Raw genomic sequence first — 20,672 nt, forward strand, 5'->3', positions numbered from 1 at the left:
CACATTCATATTGAAACTATAACAGCGCTTCTCCCTTGTCTAAGCAAGCCTGGATTACAAGTTGCGGGGATCCTAGGTTTCCAACCAATAATATCTCTACGATAGAATCTAAAGCGATCAAAGTGTGCACTTAAAAATGCATAGGAGTTAATAGGCTAGACATTTACCGGTAATTTATTTTAATATAAGATAGATTTAATATAAGCCTAAAAATAACTAACAATATGTGTACACCTACATCACCTCTGAAAAGTACCTAGCCGCAATACCACTTGATTCAGTGATTGTGAAATGATTTATTTAAAAATATATTTATTTTATATTTAAAAATAGCTATATTTATTTGTTCGAAAAAAAAAAGAATTAAGTGGACTCTTAGACTTCTTTTGAACTTCTAAAAACCTGTTAACATCCAAACTCTAAACGAGTTATTTTATTCTTTTTTATTGTGAGAAAGTTCTTTTCCTTGTTTTTTCTCTGCAAAATCTGTTAAAATTTTGTGAAATTTCGAACTCCTGCTAATTTCAGATTCAATGGACACAATTATCAAACTGTTCAAATGTTTTTGCTGAATTGATGATCTCAATTAAGTTTCGATCAGCTACAACTTGAATAAACTTCTTTCTTCAGGTGCCACAGTAATTGGGATTGCCAAGAAAATCGTCGGTCCCGTGTTCGATTCCCGGTGGGGGCACTCGGTCGGAAAAGTGTAAAATGCTTTCTCAGGCCAGCCACCTTAAATGAGGTTTTCCTGGATTTTCCTCATTCTCACCAGGCAAATGCCGGTGTGGTACCTAACTTATAGGTCCCAGGCCGCTTCCTTCCTTCCCTTTCCCCGGATAGTGTGCTCACCGAGGGACGTCATCCCTCAAAACGTGAAGGGCTAAATGGCCTTAGATGCTGAAAGCCCAGAAATCTAAATCCCATCTCCATCCCAAGAAAATCGTATAGTGAAATGTGTTCCTTTGTATATTTTGACAAATCGAAGATATATTACACTCTAGTACGGGGCTCGATTGGAAGCAATCGACTCAATCGGCTTCCTGGCGTAATAATTTATTGTGTGTGTTCCACTTGCAGAATTAACCCTATTATTTGAGGTTGCAAACCACTAAGTATATAAGGTGGTAAAGGGGATTAAAGTCCACACCATGTTGCACTTTTACACATGCACATGGAAGATAATTTTCCAATATAAACCACGTAAAAAAATCGATTATGACAAAATTAAGTGCATATTTTCTTTATGGTATTGTGAATATTCCCCAATTTGAGGTTAAAATTTGCTAAGAATGAAAGTGTAAATTCGTCCCATCCTCAATTCAAAAATATGTTCGAGGATATCTTACGTTTCAAAATGATCGATTTCGGCGTAATGTGTCGTATATTTTCTTCGAGGATGCTGAATCATGCCTTCTGCAGGAAGTTAAAACCTGTAAGTAATAAAGTTGTGGATTTACGCATCTAGCACCCCGACTCCCGATTTCTGTTAAGAGTTCTACGATAAATTTTCTAAAATTAATTCGATTCTGATACGAGATAATGTATATTTTTTAAAACTCTCTTTCGTAATCTCTAGTGCTTGGGATTAAAATTTGTCAAGAATGAGCGGTGAATTCACCTCCATTCATGTGATATGAATCCCCTACATTTAAAAGATGTCTTCGATTCTTTGATTCTGTTACAACTCTTTGATTGTATTGTAATATTGTCGTACATTTTCATCAAATCTTCCCTCTATACGGAGCTGAAATCAGTAAAAAATAAAGTAGTGGTATTAATCCTTCTCCCTCCGAGTTTTTAGAGTTCCACGATAACTTAGATCTAAAACTCATTCCTTTATGCTTGGGATTAAAATTAATTAAGAATGAACAGTGCATTTAGTCTTCTCTTGTGGTATGTACCATTAACACCCCACCCCCGCATTAAAAAATATGTTTCACTATAATTTTCGTTAAAATTTGACTTCGAAGTAATACGACGCATTTTTTTTCTTTGAACTACGCAAAGATCCCTTCTGAGCACTAATTTAGAAAGATCAGTGTAGAATAAATTATGTATTTAATTTCACAAGAAATTTCACATTTCATTCTAAAGTTTATTCCATTCTGACACACTATGGCATGTGACAGTTTCACAACATTCTAAATTAAATAATACTACATAGTTCATATCGGATTCATATTCAACAGAGAGTGACAATGTCTTTTGGAGGATGCAGATAAAAAAAGAAAAAAAACTAATATTAGTTCAGTTGTGATGATAGATAACTGGATGAGTATTTTTGCTGCCATACTGCGATTTTTGCGCTTTTTGAATCTGGCAACGCTGCGTAGGCAGAAGTTAATCAAGTTTGTACTGCTCAAATCTTCGATTACTACAATAGTATATACGTAATTAAATATTCTGCCTTTTGGCTAGTGATGACCAAATGCAAGACCAAGACCGGGGTGGTCTTGGTCTTGGTCTTGCAAGTCTTTCGTTTAAGAAATCTCAAGTTTTTCATAGGTAAATTTTACTATGAACATAAAGGATAATAAACTCTACAATGCACCAATAGTAACGGAAATATAATGTATGTTTCTAAATGTAATATAGTTTAACTTCGTGTAAGTATGGTGATAGTGTACAACATAGGTGATGACCTTTATTTTTTTAATGGATGCCCACGCTTTTACTACTTATAAGATATGCCTAAATCACAACGTTTCGTAATCTGTTTATATTTTTTAACAGATCCAACACACCACTGGTTCCCAAACTGGGGAGGCTACCCCTGAGACGCATGAAAGAAAATCAAGACGACACAGATTATTGAAATACCATGAATTGCAAAATTATTTTTACACTCTAAAAGTGTCAGATTTTTCTTTTCAACCACGATTAGCTAATCCTTGTATTAAACAAACTTTCACTTAAATATTGAGATTTTGTTTTACTGATTCCAATATGTACTCTATGGGCCATAAACATGAACATTAGGCAAAAGCGAATAAAATAATTGCAGGCTTTCGAAATGTGGGCATGGAGGAAAAAAGGAGAGAATTAGCTGGGTTGAACGTAAAACGAATGAGGTGTTAGAAATATTAGCAGTAGGTGAAAAAAGAATTTTAAATATTGTTAAGAGGAGAAAGAGGAACTGGTTAGGATATTGGCTGAGGAGGAAGGGGGCGTGCTAGAAGGTATTGTGAAAGGAAAGAGAGCGAGGGAGCGAAGGAGACTAGTTGAAGGAAGGTTTTTAAACAGAAAACGGCTACGTCAAGACGAAGAGACTAGCTGAGGACTACCGAACATCGAACCTTCTCAGTTGCTGCAAGTAACCTGCCAATAATGGCAGAATAGCTATGATGATGATGATGATACGTTTAGCAATATTGACCAAGAAAGAGAGAGAAAATTAAAATAATTATTATTATAATCAAACTTCTTAATATTTTAGAATAATTTGAGTGAAAACTGAAAATGACTCAACTGTCTATGTCTGGTATAAACTCAATTTATATGAATACTTTCGAGCTGTATTAGAAATACAAAATAACGGCATCAAACTCCAAGTTATTTGAAGTCTCACTTGTGAATATGGATTACTAGCATCAATTACCCACTTCATTGGGTTAAACTAATAATAATAATAATAATAATAATAATAATAATAATAATAATAATAATAATAATAATAATAATAATAATAATAATAATAATAATAATATATTTCGTTAGTCAGTCACTTTTTACTATTAATAAAGCGCTCTCTGATATCGATCATTTTCGATTATTTTTATATTTCTCTCCCCTCCTTCTCCGCAAGTTGCGGGGCTAAATTTGGAATTAAATGACATCAGAAGTGTCACTGTTCGTCTCAGAAACCCCGAAAACTATGGATTCGGCACTAATATCGGCCATTTTCAATAAATTTATATATCTCCTCCTCCCCCAAGTTGCGGGGCACGGCTTCGGAAGTGTCATTGTTAATCCCAATGACCTCGAAAACCATGAATTCGACATCGTTAATAGTCATTTTCGATAATTTTGATATATCTCCTTCCTTCCCCAAGTTGCGGTGCTGAATTTGCATTTAAACGGAATAGGAAGTACTGTTCACCTTAGCGACGCCGAAAACTATAGATTCGACACTAATATTTGATCAGTTTTTATCATTATTATGTATCTCCCTCTCCCACAAGTTACGAGGCTGAATTTGGTCGCAAACGGTATCGGAAGGTCAGTACTCAACTCAGCGACCTCGAAAACTATGGACTCGACATTAATACTCGTAATTTTCGATAATTTTTTATATATCCCCTTTCCTCCGCCTAGGTACGGGGCTAAATTTGGATTTAAACAGCATCGGAATTATACAACTATAGATATAACAGAAACCAATCTGAGGTCCGAACCTCATCTATGTTCAAAAATGTGATCGAGATCGGTTGGGTGGTTCAAGAGTTATTATGTTTTATTTATTTTTGTTCACTTCCCCTCCCCTCCTCCTCCTCCTCTAAGTTCTACCGTCAAAGTAATAATACCAAAAACACCCGAAGTCCGAACTCACCTATGTTGAAAATTTGATTGAGATCGATCGACTTGTTCAAGAGTGATGAAGTCACAATGACAGTCACATATTTTTATTTTTTTTTACATATATCTCCCTCCTCCCCCTCCCCTACGTTGCACCATCAAAGTAAAATTATAAAAATCGCTCCAGGCCTGAACTTCATCTATGTTGAACATTTGATCAAGATCGGTCGGGTGCTTCAAAAGTTATTGTTTTATTTTATATTATATATTATACCTAACGTCCTACATGTTAAAAATTTGATTGAAATAGGTTCAAGAGTTATTGAGTAAGAAACTTATCACTTTTATTTTTATTTATATTGATTTTTGTATACCTCCCCATCCACCTCCTCCCCTACGTTGCTCCGTCAAAGTGAACTGACAGATAACATCCCAGGCTTGAACCTCATCTTATGTTAAAAAATTGATAGAGATTGGAGTTTGGTTCAAGAGGTATTAAGTTTTATTTATTATTTTATGATTCCTTCTTCTCCCGTCCCCTAAGTTTTACCCTCAAAGTGAAATAATGAAAACACTCCCAGGCTCGAACTTCATCTATGTTGAAAATTTGATCGAGATCGGTCAGGTGGTTCAATAGATTAGTATTCACAAAAATAGGTACTTACAATTTTACAATATAGATTTATTGTTGTAGTATAATGTTATATCGCTCATCCTCGATGTGCCGTATACCTAAGGAGGCTAAAAGTTATATTAATAAACAATTATTCAAAGTACAAGCATCCGTCCAAACTTGCCAACGTACAAGCATCCAATCAAACTTGTGGACATTGACGTTTTTGTCAATGTCATGAAAATGTTATTTCGATATTAATTTTATTAGCGCACATTAAAAATGTGCAACGGATGCTTGAGTCTCGGAGCCGAGGCCATACCCATGTAGTCGACACCTATAGTGTACGGTATTACCGATGTTCAATGCTACATTTCTCTTTAGTTTTGGAAGAACACCACTAATATGCTTTGAAATTAAATGAAGTATCTAGTTTAACGTCCCACAATTATGCATCAAGGCTAAGGGAGACTGCAATGATGAGAAATGACTGAAATGGTGGAATAAAGAAAATAGGATGAAACAGAAAAACACCGAGAAAATCCACGCACACGGTGTTTGTCCACTGAAAAAGCTCACATGGCGCAAGATGACACCTGTGTGGCTTGGAAACGAGCAACATCTACAGAAAACGCGAATAACCAATTCAGAAAACGACATACTGTAACTATAAGTTGTGCTACAGAGGCAGATCGACTCATACGAATTGCATAAAGTACTGGGAACACATTCACTCCAGCAGTATTATTACTGAAGCCAAGAAATCCAACTCCTTCTTTTTTACATTATATAAAAAAATTCAAGTAGTGCAGGTACTTGTGCAAGACTCTTGCGCAAGAGTCTTGGTCTTGGTCTTGGTCTTGGTCTTGCACCTCTCGGTCTTGGTCTTGGTCTTGCATCGGGATTCCTGGTCTTGGTCTTGCAAGCAAGACACTTGCAAAAACTGCAAGACCAAGACTTGCGCTCATCACTACTTTTGGGAGGTCCTAGGACAAATGAGTTTTTATTTATTATTATTATTTAAGCAAGGTATTATTATTTTCCTGAATACCAGGAAAATAATGCTGGACAACAGAGATTTCGAATGAATTTAACAAAACTTAATACATGTATTTACAATGATTTAATAAATAAAAATTAAATTAAATTTGGTATTTAAAGAATGTAATTCAGTTATCCGTTTCATAAAATTAAGAGAATTTTATGGCATTTGTTTTTATATTACTTATACATTTTGGTGCAGGTCTAGTTTTGGCGCACCACATTTTGGAAGATTTATAGGTAAAATTCAATACTTTGCATGAAAAGACATTTATAAGGAACATTTGTATTTCTGCAAGTGACAGAATGAAATACAAAGTAATACAGCTGTATTTTAGATTTACAAGTGTCAGGTTACTAGTGCAAAATCATTACAACTGCTTTACCACGTAGAAAATAAGTGTGCTCTATTGGATGCTATTTTCCACCGGGAGCACATTTCTGCACAGTGTACAGAACCTGTATTTTATGTTTACAATTGAAGCGTTACTAGTATGAAACCATGACAACTGCTATTGAAACTTAGTTCATTGCCAAAAACACTTCTCACCACTACTCTCGAGCGCGAGCATACCCGCAATCGCTGACACGCCTGACCCCTTCAGACGCAACCCCGCATTATCGCGCGGGCTTACCGGCTTCGCCCTACGTTGACTCGATTAGATAGCATTCGTGCTTTTAGTGGCGACTTAGCACAGGTTGGTTTGTGTTTTGCACTAGTTTTTATGCTACACATCCGATAGCCATATTTAGACGTAAATCGTAAAAGAATTGTAATTGTTCAAAAGTTATTCTTGTGGCCCCCTTGAATTTTATCTATGCAAGTAAGATATTTTCACGTCGCCCAGTAGAAATCTTTTAGGGCAATAAGAGAGAAATTTGTGAAAGATTTATAATTTTTATAATTTCTTTCTTAAAAAAATCTGTACGTGCATTTTAAAAAATAAGTAGCAAAGTTTAAATAGGAAGTTAAAAATATATATTTTTGTTAAATTGAACTAATAGTAGATATGAATTAAAATGGTTTATGGATCTAAATATTAAACCAGTGTATACTGAAAATAAGTACACAACTTTACATTAGGGGTAATATTTGCCTTCTCTTGAAAATGAGCAATAGGAATCAATTTATGTTTATGGAATTCCTTAAATGTAGTGAAAATTTCTGTGCAGATAAAGAACATGAAGGCACATTATAAATGTTTTCATGTTTCTTTTCTTGCTTTCAATACGTGTGTTAATATTGTAAGGATCCCCACATCACAACATGAGCACATGTTTATGGACGACACGTGCTAACGTTTATAAACAAGCAGACGATACACTGAACAGGAAGACTCGAAGGGAACCGAAAGAAGACGAGCCACCAGTAGAGAGCCTATAAAAGAGGAACTACAGAGGAAGGAGGCGTCAGTTAACCACTGATCGCCTACCCACAAAAGCTCTGGAGGTCGCACTGGACTAAGGGGCTTAACCTATCCTAACATCCCTGGAGGCTGCTCTGAAGCGAATTGGATTCCTCAACCTAAACCATACCTCACGGGGCTGCCATGACCCGAGGAGGTTCCCTAGGACTGTAATCTGAAGTCGCTACAAGACATCCTGGTGGCTGCCATGAGCGAAGGGGTTCCCGTATGAAACGTATTTCCTTCAACCTTGGTCATAAAAGGTACTCTGATATATTGACTTTGTAAAACACAAAGACTATTTTGTATTTTTATAAATAAATAGGTGAAGGCTAGATTCTCGGTCGATTATTGACTCTACCTACACAAAATATTGCAATATATTTTAGATTGCTTTGAGATGTGCCCAGTATGCATGTATTTTGTTGAAATTTATAGACATATAGTTTGGAGTTAATGTGAGGGAAGAGGAAGGATCGCTCACTTTAACAATGCAGACAATGACTAGTATAATGATATAGGACGAGTCTAACTTCCGACCTTCATTATTTCTTATTGAAGTTAGCTTAGTGAAGCTTCTGCTAATTGACTGGATTGACATTTGTATATCTGTCTGTTCGTTTGCTCCACTATAACAGGACTAGCTCGGGAGAGTAATGCTCCCGGAAGTAGGAACGCAATACACGGTTCTGATTGGTTGACGTTATCCGTTTCTTGCCACGTAGCATTCATATAGCAGAAATAAAACACTTCTGATGTCGGCCTTCGTGGCCGAGCGTTACTAGCGCTATGTGCTAGTAAGGAAAGTTGCTTTTGGCGTGGGTTCAAACCCTGCCCAAGGAAAGTTCTTTTTTAAATTTTCATAACATTTTTTTCATTAAAATAAGATGAAAATAATACTCAAAAAAGTTATTTACTTACTTTCTTGCAAATACGTAGTAGTAGTAGTAGGAGGAGGAGGAGGAGGAGGAAGAGAAGTATAGTACTACTGTTATTACTACTACTAGTATTAGTAACGGGTTAGAAGCACCGCAAGGTTCGTTTTGTTCCACCTTGATCCCCATGATATAAATTTTGTGACCAACTTAAAAAGCTGGCTAGGATAGCGCGAAAAAAAACGTACTTCCGGGAGTATTATTCTCCCGAACGGGTCGTACTATAACTCGTAAAACCTTCAATGGATTCCGAGTTTGATGGAACTTGGTATCTGCCTTCCATCTACTTGTAAAAATAGCCCTATTGTTTGGGGTTGCAATCCATCAAGTGTAAAGAGGGCTAAAATGGGCATTAAGTTTACACATGAACATGGAAGACAATTTTCTAATCTAAACCACGTAAAATTAAGACAAAAGTTACGTCAATTACGACAAAACTTAGTGAATATTTTCTTTATGGCATTGTGAATATCCCCCAATTGGAAGTTAAAATTTGTCAAGAATGAAGGGTGAACCTCCTCCTATCCTAAATTTCAAGAATGATTTCCACAATAATTTTCGTTTAAAATGTATTCGTTTCTGGGATAATATGTCATACAGTTTCTTTGAAGCTTCCCAATGATTCCCTATGGGCCAGTCCTACAATATCCTGATATTCTTTCTGATTACTATCAGTCAGAATTAGATATCAGGAAGTTGTCAGTTACTTTAACCCGTGGTTCGTTCTACAATACACTGTGCCTGATATATACTCTGTAAGATAGTTAACCCGAAGCAAGGTTTTAACGGACCATTTGATTGGTTGGTTTTCTGTTGATCATACTGAAAAAAATTGAAACGTCAAATTTATAACGTTAATTTCGTTATATATTACACTCCATTTTATAATACTACACGTAATAACACAATCTGAGCTTTTAATTAATTCATTTATTTGATATTCCACCTCTAAAAGTATGTAAATTAGATTAATAATTTAGATATGTTTTTATATATCATTCAATTTCAATAATTAAACTCTATATTTTATATAGAATATATTTCTTCATCTTCTAACTACACAAATTACATGGCGCTTATGTGCGGGCACTTGTAGCCAACGGGTACTACTTATCGTTATAAATTGGCATATATTCGAGCTAAAATGGTCTTCTAGGCCTCGCTATATATTGAACAATCTCCTCATCGTCCTCGGACACCATCAACAATTCTTCGATTTCGTCCATGATTCACTACACGACAACTAACAAGTAGCTGATAGCTGTTAACAGGCAATTGAACTTCCTGTCAAAGTACCAACTGGCTGATAGGGTTTATCAGCTACCTGATTGTTATCAGGACATTGTAGAACACTTACCGGAAAAATGTCAGGAGGATATTTATATCAGACAGATATCAGAAGATGGTAGGATTGGCCCTATGCAGGGTAAATTAATGCCAGTAAAGAATAAAGTAGTGAGTTTACTCTTCTAGCTCTCCCCTCCGAATTTGTTTTAGAGTTCCACGGTACACTATACCTCATTCCGTTTTCACACGATTCAAAGTACATTTCCTTGACTTTTCCGCAATCTCCAATATGCTTGAGTTTAAAAGCAGTCAAAAATGAACGTTAAATTCAACCTCCTGCGTAGGACAGATCATTACTACCATTTTAAAAATATGTTCCATGATAATTTCCGTAGCAACTGTTCAATTTTAGTGTAATATGTAGTGTTGCCACGAGACGAGACGAGACGAGACTTCAGGCTGTCTCGTCTCGTCTCGTGCAAAGCGTGTCTCGTCTCGCGTCTCGTCCCGAAAAAATGTGCTCGTCCCGTCTCGTGTCTCGTCTCGAGAGGTTCTGTCCCGTCTCGTCTCGTTTGTCTCGTTTTGTCTCGTCTTGTCTCGTAAAAATATAGCAGCATACCATGGGAACGAAAGTAAAATGTAGCAGGCTGCACCATGCTAATCAAGATACAACTAACAAGGGAAGAGAGGGAGATTATATATCGAAGAGGAAGATGGTTTATATACCAATCGAAAGCACTAATGACGCCTATTACAAAACTGTAATAAAAATTTTCCGAATGCATATACTGTGCGAGTTATATGAATTTACAGGGTGTCCAGAAAATCAATTTCCACCCTTTGAAATCGCAAACGATGAGACAGATGCTAAAACTGGAAAACACGTTTTTGATCATTATAAAAGTACAATGTATCAAAGCAAACATTGTTGTCCCAGGGCCACCCGCAGAGTCCCAGGCGGGATCCAACTCAAAAATTACAAAAGGTAAGGGGGTCAAGTAGTATATCGTTCGAAACTTCTTAGGAAATGAAAGAAGACGAACAAGTCCCAACTCTCTAAAATTACCCTGTGCAAAATGGCGGTCGGTCAAACTGTCAGCAAAAACGTCATTGTAGAGTCTATGGCCACCCTCCAAAGAAAGAAAAAAAACTGAAACGGTAAGACAAATGTCAAAAAAGAAAATGATGTGTGTCATCTTTTCAAAAGTACAATGATTGAAAGTAAAAATGTTTGTCCCAGGGTCCTCCAGAAGGTTCCAGACGGGGTCCTACTCAAAATTTTCAAATGGCAAATATGGTCAAATAAAGCTGTTGAGAAATAAAAGAACACGGAACAAGTCTCGATCCTCTAAAATTACCCTGTGTAAAATGGCGGCCGGTCAAAATGTACATCTTCATTTCGATTTTCTGAGCACGTTCACTTTCCATTTTGCAATCGGCACTTGTTTTCATTCTGAGACATTTGTACGTATTTACTCTTCCTGGTGCAAGGAATTCTTTCGTTTGAATCATTTTATAATTGATAAACCAGATAACGAGCATAAGTACCACTGTTGTGCAGTCATAAACATAAATAAGTAGAGGTAAGAGTCTTTACTTCTGATGGCTCCAACCTCTACTTATTTATGTTCGTGGAAATACATTATATGTTAACTAGTCAGTTCTATACTCAAAGATGTCAAATGTTGTCGTTTCTTTTCTTTATGTCTTAATTTGCTTTTATTTTATTATTATTTTTTCTTTATTTAGATATTATTGGGCTCAAAGAGCAGAATCTCACAGTAGGGGCATTTCCTTTCTTTCCGTTGAGTACAAGAATTAAAGTGAAAATAAACTAAAACCCGGTTACAGAAAGAACAACTAAAATGCAAGATGTTTGCACAGTATTATCGTAGAGCGTCCATACTTGTTCTTTCTGCTTTCATTTAATAACAGCTTTAAACGATGTGCTACTTGACCTCCCTTGCCATTTGAACAATTTGAACATGACCCCGCCTGGGACATTGTGGAGGACCCTGAGACAAATATTTTTACTTCCAATCATTGTACTTTTGAAATGATGACACACATGTTTTCCTGTTTTGACATCTGCCTCACCGTTTCAGGATTTTTTGGGGGGTGGCCATCGACTTTACAATGAAGTTTTTGCTGACAGTTTGACCGGCCGCCATTTTGCACAAGGTAATTTTAGAGTATTGAGACTTGTTCCGTCTTCTTTCATTTCCCAAGAAGTTTCGAACGATATGCTACTTGACCCCCTTACCTTTTGTAATTTTTGAGTTGGACCCCGCCCAGTACACTGCGGGTGGCCTTGTGACAAGAATTTTTGCTTTGATACGTTGTACTTTTAAAATGATCCAACACATGTTTTCGAGTTTTGGCAACTGTCTTATCATTTGCGATTTCAAGGGGTGGTAACGGATTATCTGGACACTCTATATATCCATATAACTCGCATAGTATATGCATTCGGAAAATTTTTATTACAGTTTTGTAATAGGCGTCATTAGTGCTTTCGATTGGTATATAAACCATCTTCCACTTCGATATATAATCTCCCTCTCTTCCCTTGTAAGTTACAAGTATTACCCAGAACACACAAGACAAGAAATGTCACGGTAGCTACACCGTGAAGCCTTCACCTCTGGTGTATGTGGTAGTCGGTTCGATCTCGGTTAGTGCCATGTGAGCTTTGTGGTGGACAAACATTGAATGTGTGTGGGGACCGCGGTGGCTCAGTGGTAGAGCGTTCACCTCTGGTGCTTGGGGTCTCGGGTTCGATCCCAGCCCCGCTAAGTGAACTTTGTGGTGGACAAACACCGTGTGCGTGGGTTTTCTCGGGGTTCCCCCGTTTCCTCCCACTTTCTTCATTCCACCATTTCATTCATTACTCATCATCAGTGTCTCCTTTAGCCTAACCGCCATAACCGTGGGACGTAAAACTCAAAGATTTCATTTCATTTTTCGAATGTGTGTGTTTTTTCGAAGTTGTCTAGTATCCTACCACTTTCTTCATTCCACTAATTTTCCAATCATCATCCATTCGGCCAAAGTTGCCTAAAGGTCTTAAAAATAAATTCAAATAAGCTCACAAGGCAAGGACAAATAGTTTACAAGATAATATATCTCTGCTGTTAGTTCTCTGAGGCTTCTCGACCCTGGCTTCTTTTTTTTTTTTTTTTTTCATTCTAAAACATTAGTAAACATACAGTAAACTGCTCATAGGTACGTCGAAGATGAAGACACTAATGTTAGATAATGTTTACACGACAAGCAAAGTTCGATGTAAAGGTGTCATCATCCCCGACACTATCGTATACTATCAGCCCACTTGCTGTATAGTGTTTGTGTATATATATATATATATATATATATATATATATATATATATATATATATATATATATATATATATATATATATATATATATATATATATATATATATATATATATATACAGAGAGAGAGAGAGAGAGAGATGGAAAGATATATAGATAAATAGAGAGATAGATATGTGTGTACACTTTGATTTCATATATTCCAGCCTTTAGGTTTCACAGTGTTAACCCATAACAATCCAAAAACTACTTTCCATTTTAGCATATATAGATTTGTTGCAATTTTTTTTTTTAAAAAAAGCTCGGAACCAAATAATTTTATTCAGTAATGGAAAGTATTTGATTGAAATTTTATATGTTACTGCACACTAAGCTCTACTTAAAGTGCCATAGTAATGGGAGCTGAACGACACATCGGACGAAAGAATGCTTGGGGCCAGTCTTCATCTCCATGGTTCAAATCTTTTCCCATAACCGCGGGGTGTGTGCTACTATGTGGTGCTTGCCCCGTTTGTGTAACAAACTCATGACAGTACACCCAGATTAGCTAATAGCTAAAAAGAAAAAAGTTGATTTTTGGGTGGCCATTTTGGATTGAAGTTCCTTATATTGTCGGGATCTATTCGCAATCATACAACGTACATCTTCATACCAAGCCGAGCGGTCTGCGGCGATAGACCATCGGCTTGAAGGCCCCGGGTTGAGTCCCGGAAGGGTCATGTGTATGGATTTTAACAACATTTGTTTTTTCGTACTGTGTCGGGGGGGGGGGGAATCGTACGGGATAAAAGAATTTCAGTCTTAAAAAAAATGGAGAGAATATCCTCCCCAGGATACTTTCATGGGAGTAAGGAATTAGTAAAAATATAGGATATACATTTTATAGCAGGTTTAAAAATATGGTTTGGGTATCCTATTTGTTTTCTGTTAATTATATTCTTCAATGTTCGAATTTTGATCATTCTCATGATATTTTCTGCTTTCAACGGAGTTCCATGAATATTATACCAAATGTTCTTTACACTTATCAAGTTCTTCTAGAGGTTTAGTGCGCCTATAAGACACAATTTCTGAAGATAATTCAGGTCCTAATGAATATTATTCACTAGGAAAGGGAAGTATTCCCCTCCTCTCGAAGCAGAGGGCAATTTCGCACTCTGGTCAGATCAAACATTTCCGCGTAACAAAACGAAGATCCCCCTGTAAAACTTCTTTACCTAAAGTGTTATTATTAGTATCATAAATTTGCTGAAAGCAAACAATTTGAAGGGTTTGTCGATAATATCTTTGCTTCTTTTGTCGTCCGCCCGCCTTCCAAACGAAGAGGTAAATTTTACAACATGACTGCTGTATAATAAGCGAGCGATTCGTAAAATAGTAAAAGTGTGTTTTTATGTGTGTATGTATGTATGTGTGTGTGTGTATGTGTGTGTGTGTGTATGAGAGAGAGGGAGGGAGAGAGAGAGAGAGAAGACAAAATTTTAGTTGCAAGATCGCCACCAGAGAATAAAGACAAGTGTAGACCTTACCCAGTTTTCAAATTGAATAGATGGTGGTGGTAGTTCGGTTTCTTGACCTTGTAAAAATCTTCCCTGTCTTTGATTTTGTTTGTCATCATTCCAGCCAGAAATAAAAAATAATGAGAATTCCTCAGTTTACAGCAAGGGGAATTGGGGACAAGACATTAAGGATGATATTCCTGGAAGCTCATGTATCACGATTGTTTCATTCAATAGACAGAGGACACTTTTCTATGAAGGCTTTTCAACATGTTTTCTCACAAAGGGGATTTTCCTTTTGCAATCTATATGACCACTGGCAATTTCAATCTTGGCCATTCCCGCCAGCGTTTTCATTTTCGAGACACGAGACGAGACGAGACATTTCACGAGACGTCCCGTCTCGTCTCGTGTCTCGTCTCGTTTTCGAGACGGGATAAGTAGTCTGTCTCGTCTCGTGTCTCGTCTAAGAGGGTTCTGTCCCGTCTCGTGTCTCGTCTCGTTTACGAGACGAGACGAGACGAGACACGAGAAATGTCTCGTCTCGTGGCAACACTAGTAATATGTCCTACATTTTCTTTAGAGCTTCACAGATATTCACTCTGTACGGAAGTGAAATCAGTAAACAATAAACTAGTTGTATTAACCTCCTCGCGCCCGATTAAAAAAAAATCCACGATAGCTTATATAAAACTTATTCGATCAAAGTACAATATTATACATATTGTCATTGATTTCTCCGTATCCACTAGAGGTTCTGATTAAAATCCAACGAGAATGAGCGCTAAATTTAGCCCCAATTCAGACCGGTAGCCAACTCAAAAATGTAGGGGGGCCGGCAGAAGTTAGGGGGACCCGATCCAACTATATTATACGAGTACTTCATCACCATATTATAGTTCATTTGCAAGCCTGTCTTGATAATATTTAGGAAGCCAGTAAAAATTGAGTTGGGTGGTCCCCCTAGACCACCAGTGGATACGGGCCTGCCCCTATTATGCGATGCATTATTCCCCTCCTCCTCCCAGATTAAAAATATATGATCCAAGATATCTTTCGTTAAAAATATTTGATTTTAATGGAATGTGACGTATACTTTTAGATACTTAACAATCATTCTCTACACTTGGACTTAAAATCAATCGAGAATGAGAGAGTGAACTTCTCCCCGTACTCCCTCCCAAAGTTAAAAAAAAAAAAAGTATATTCTATGATAACTTTCGTAAATATTACTCGATTCTAACATAATATTATGTATATGTTTATTCGGGGTTTCACATAGTTTCCACTTTTGTAGTTGAAGTTAATTAAATATTAGGACTCAGTTAATTCCTCAAAGACAAATAAAAATGTTATGATAACTTTCGTAAAAAAAAATACTTCGTCGAATATGGCCTCCAATCATGTCAATTGCTTGCAGTTGAAATGGGCTAATAACAAGTGCACTTTCTTCCCAAATTTTTATATGAATTTTTTTTTTTTTTTTTTGAATATTTATTAAACACATTCAGATTCTCATAGACATTTTGTCTGTATTGTTGTAGGTTACAGACTTACTCCTATAGCTTAGGGGAAGGGTAAAACTGGATCTGAAAAGGTAAGGGATGCATGACGTCACTCCGTCCGCCGTCCCCGGTGAAATTATTCGCCTCTCTTTGCCCATTTCAATTTTCTAGGATGTGGGGAGACACCATAGAAATTTCTGCAAGGCGTTTCCCCTCACTTTTATTCCTGGCTTGGGATTAAAATTAATAAGAGGGGATCGCGCGCTCCACAATGCGTGGCATCACCAGTCCAATTAATGCGATCGTTATCGAAGCTTCTGATATACGATTCGGTTGGTATTTGTGTGTGTCTCCACCCGTCGCTTTCACGATAAGGCTCGTAAAACTTTTCCGATTTTGATGAAACTTGGTATGTGCTTTCCTTCTACTTGCAGAAACAACCCTATTATTTGGGATTGCAATTCATAAAGTGTAAGGGGGTAAAGGAGTAAAAATCTACCCCATGTTGCAAGTTTACATATGTACAGTACGTGAAAGACAATTTTGCAAAATAAACCACGTAAAAAACATTTTATTATGATAAAAGTAAGCGTATATTTTCTTCATGGTATAATGAAGATCCCCACAACTTAGAAAAAAATGAAATCTTTAAGTTTTACGTCCCATGGTTATGCCGGTTAGGCTAAAGGAGACGATGATGATGAGAAATGAATGAAATGGTAGAATGAAGAAAGTGGAAGGAAACGGGAGAACCTAGAGAAAACCCATGTAAACGGTGTTTGTCCACCACAGGGTTCACTTGGCGCGATCTGGGATCGAACCAAGGATCCCATGCACAAGAGGTGAGCGCTCTACTACTGAGTCACCGCGTCTCCCCACCACAACTTAGAGTTAAAATCTGCAAAGAATGAAAGCGTTAATTTATCCCACATCCTTAATTTCAAAAATATGTTCAAACGAAAATTTTCGTTTGAAACATATTCAAATTACGCGCAATATGTCGTACATTTTACTTGGAGGCTTTTCAGTCATTGATTTTGCACGGAATTAAAACCAGCAGGTGGGTAATTAAGTAGTGAGTTACCCACCTAGCATCCCAACCCCCGATTTCTACGAGAAGTTTTCTAAAATTAATTCGGATATAACGTAATTCTCAATGCTTGGAATGAAAATCAGCCAAAACTGAGCTGTAAATTCAGTCCTCTCATATGAAGAGGGTTAATTCTTTCCTTCCCCTCTAATTTTGAAATATATGTTCCAAGATAATTTCCGATACAGCTGTTCGATTTTAGTGTTCGATATTTCGCATATTTTCTTTAAGGCTTCCCAATTATTTACTCCGTACGGAGTTAAAGAATAAATATAACAGTGGTAAGACTTCTCTCGATGTTTTTTAAGAGTTTCGCGATGACTTATGTAAACTCATTCATCCAGTTTGATACAGAATTATGTTTATTTTCTTTGACTTAACACTAATCACAAGTGCTTGGTATTAAATTCAGTCAAAAATGAGTGGTGAGTTTAATCCCTTGCAATTAATATATATATATATATATATATATATATATATATATATATATATATATATATATATATATATATATATATATATATATATATTCGTAAGAATATTTGAATGTCATAGGATATGACGTATTCTTTTTGAAGTTTCACAATTATTACCACTACTTGCAGTTAAAATTAAGAAGAAATAAGTGAAACTCTTCTCCCCTTTCAGATTAAAAATATTCTATAATAAGTTTCGTAAATATATTTTATTATTCGCTTTTAACACTATATGATATATGTGTTTATTGAGGTTTTTACACAATTTCCAGTCTTGCAGCTGAAAACAATTAAATATCAAATCTTCTGGTCTGCAGAAGATTTAAACCTCCTCTCCTTCCTGCAGAAGATTTAAATAATATTTCTTCGAAAACCTTCGCAAAACGAAAAAAAAAAATCAATTTTATCGAATACAGTCTAACTTTTTCTGACAATTTCCAATCGTCTCAATTTGTTCCAGTTGAAATGTGATAATAATGGGAAAGTAAGTTTTCCCTAACTTTATGTAAGAAATTTTTAGGGATTCAGATGCTTATATTTCCAGGACAAAAATATTCAGATTTTTTTTTATAGAAGACTGCATGTCGTTTGTCGAGGATGAAGTGTATTCGTGGAATGTTTAATTATTTACAGAAAACCTTTTCTGGCTATATACTATGGTTCTAATTTTAATCATTGTTAAAACTAGAAGTGATTTTTTTTTTTTTTTGCTACTTCTGGTATTAATAGCAAGATTAGAGTGATGATGTAATATTTTGTTGGGACGCTTAATTAATTGCAGAAAACCATTTCTTGCTATATGTTACCATATTTACTCTATAAGGATCATCGTTGAAGCAGGAAGTAGTTGATTTCTTCTATCATTTCTGGTTTTAGTAGAGAGTTAAAAATGGAAATAAAAAGTATTCTTGTAACGCTTAATTGATTGCAGAAAACCGCTTTTCTCTATCTTCATCGTTTTTTCTCTGTAGTGATCAATGTAAAATTAGGAAATGCTTTCTTTCTTCCAATTCCGATATACAAACTTGATTTCTCGTATACGACCATATACAACATGACCAAATTTGGTGATAATCCATCAGTTAGTTTTTGAGATTTTTTGTTTCTAAAACAGATATACGGACAGGGTAAATATATGATGGAGTTTCGATACACTAAACTCTTTAAAAACACTACATTTGTAGTCATTATTCTTTTGCACGTCCATTTTCAATCTGTGCAAAGACATGTTTATATATATATATGTGTGTGTGTCACTAACGCTAACAGAATAAGCATTATTATGTGGTACATAATAGTATTCATTATGTAACTATGAGTAGATTAAAAATGTGCACATGGACCTGGGTTTGATTTTCCATGGGAGAGCATTAAACACATGATGTGATTCACTTCCCACCTTAAACTATAGATCTACTTCTCATATATCCTTGATGCTTAAAAGGGACACTTAACTTCAAAGAATAAATACACGAACTATAATTGAACCTTTATGTTGTGCCAACAAATTCTCAAGCCGAACACATTCTTTATTTTCTAAAAAATAAAATAAAATAAAATAGTAATAGTAATAGTGTTAAAAGAAAGGCCAGTTAAAGATACTTCATATGATTTTACGCTTGTTTTGTAATCTGCTCTTGATAAGCAAAATTACTTGGAAGAAAAGTGCTTTTTTTGATGCCACTATACATTATCAGAATCTTCCTTGGTTACTATATTACACTGTGAAATAATTTATTGACGTAGCAACTACAAATATTATATCAACATAAGCAATATGAAGGCAATTCCATATTTAATTATTCTTATTTCTTTTGAAATAACATTTGCTTCCAGCTCTGAAGTGAAATGTTTAATATGTGAAATTATTGCTGAAAAAATAGATCAGAAGATACGTGATGTTGGCCCCAATAAAACAGAGCAAATTGTAAACTTCAGAAATGATCAGAAGACAATAACAAGGTCCATTGCACGTTCTGAAGCTTTCCTGATAGAAGCTCTAGAAAAACTGTGCGAGATATTTGAAGATTATGTGCATGTTGTCAACAAGAAAACGGGGAAACGTGCTGTATTACCGCTTATAGCCGGTACGAACAAAGGCAAGTTTATAAATCCCGAACTTGATGACCATAATATTGTTCGCGATTATGACGAAAACAACTCCTTGCAACATCATTGCTATGAATTTCTGGGAGAATACGATGACGATATGATTAACTATTTCAAAGAAGCTTCAGATAAATCAACAAAATTTTGTTCGGAAGTAATTGGAATTTGTGAAAAACAAGAAACTAAATCACGTAAGAGAGAGGAGCTGTAAATTCATTTTGTTTTAATTTTTTTTAAAAAGTGTTGCATAAATAAAACGTGGTAGTAGTAACAACCATTAAATTGAAAGCTTTACTTCTGCCTAATGGCACTTTTCTATCAAAAGATTTTGTTACTTTTCGTATTTGTTTACGTAGAAAGTCATTAGTTCAACTAGACATTTGAGTATTTTCTTTTTCAAATAATTTCTGCAGGAAAATAATTTGACTTTTTTGTAATAACGTTACTAAATCAAGAAAATTCGTTATTATTGATAGCTGAAGCATATCAACTATAATTACAACATAAAATTAATTCATATACTAGTATCTAAAACAAACTTGTGTAGTGGTACACAAATTTATTAAAGATGTTTGTTCCCTTACTAAAGGTTTCTTTTTTCTTGCTCGCTTTCTTTAAATTCTTAATTCCAATAGCGATATCATGAGACTAACTGCTGAACTAAACGGCGTGACAAACATCTTGGCATTTGAAGGCGGCGCTCCAAGTTCCCTTTAAATGCTGCTAGCAAATGAGAGGCCTGCGGTATTGCCACGTTTATTTTGTATATATTAACCCCCTCACACCTGATCGCGCTGTAGTTCTTCTGCTTAGCCAAGCCATTGGCAGACCCCTTTCTCACTTGGCAACATCGC

At 35.8% G+C, this 20,672-nt stretch overlaps 1 protein-coding gene across 1 annotated transcript; it reads left to right on the top strand.

Moving 5' to 3' along the window:
* The first annotated feature begins 19,486 nt into the window (after positions 1–19,486).
* On the top strand, positions 19,487–20,029 carry LOC145665192 (protein seele-like). The gene has a single exon (XM_081732476.1). The coding sequence runs from the start codon at positions 19,487–19,489 to the stop codon at positions 20,027–20,029; it is 543 nt and encodes a 180-aa protein (XP_081588602.1).
* The last annotated feature ends 643 nt before the right edge of the window (positions 20,030–20,672 follow it).

Source organism: Thermobia domestica, chromosome 11 (assembly GCF_964235325.1).
Source record: "Thermobia domestica chromosome 11, izTheDome1.hap1.1, whole genome shotgun sequence".
Taxonomy (NCBI): Eukaryota; Metazoa; Arthropoda; class Insecta; order Zygentoma; family Lepismatidae; genus Thermobia; species Thermobia domestica.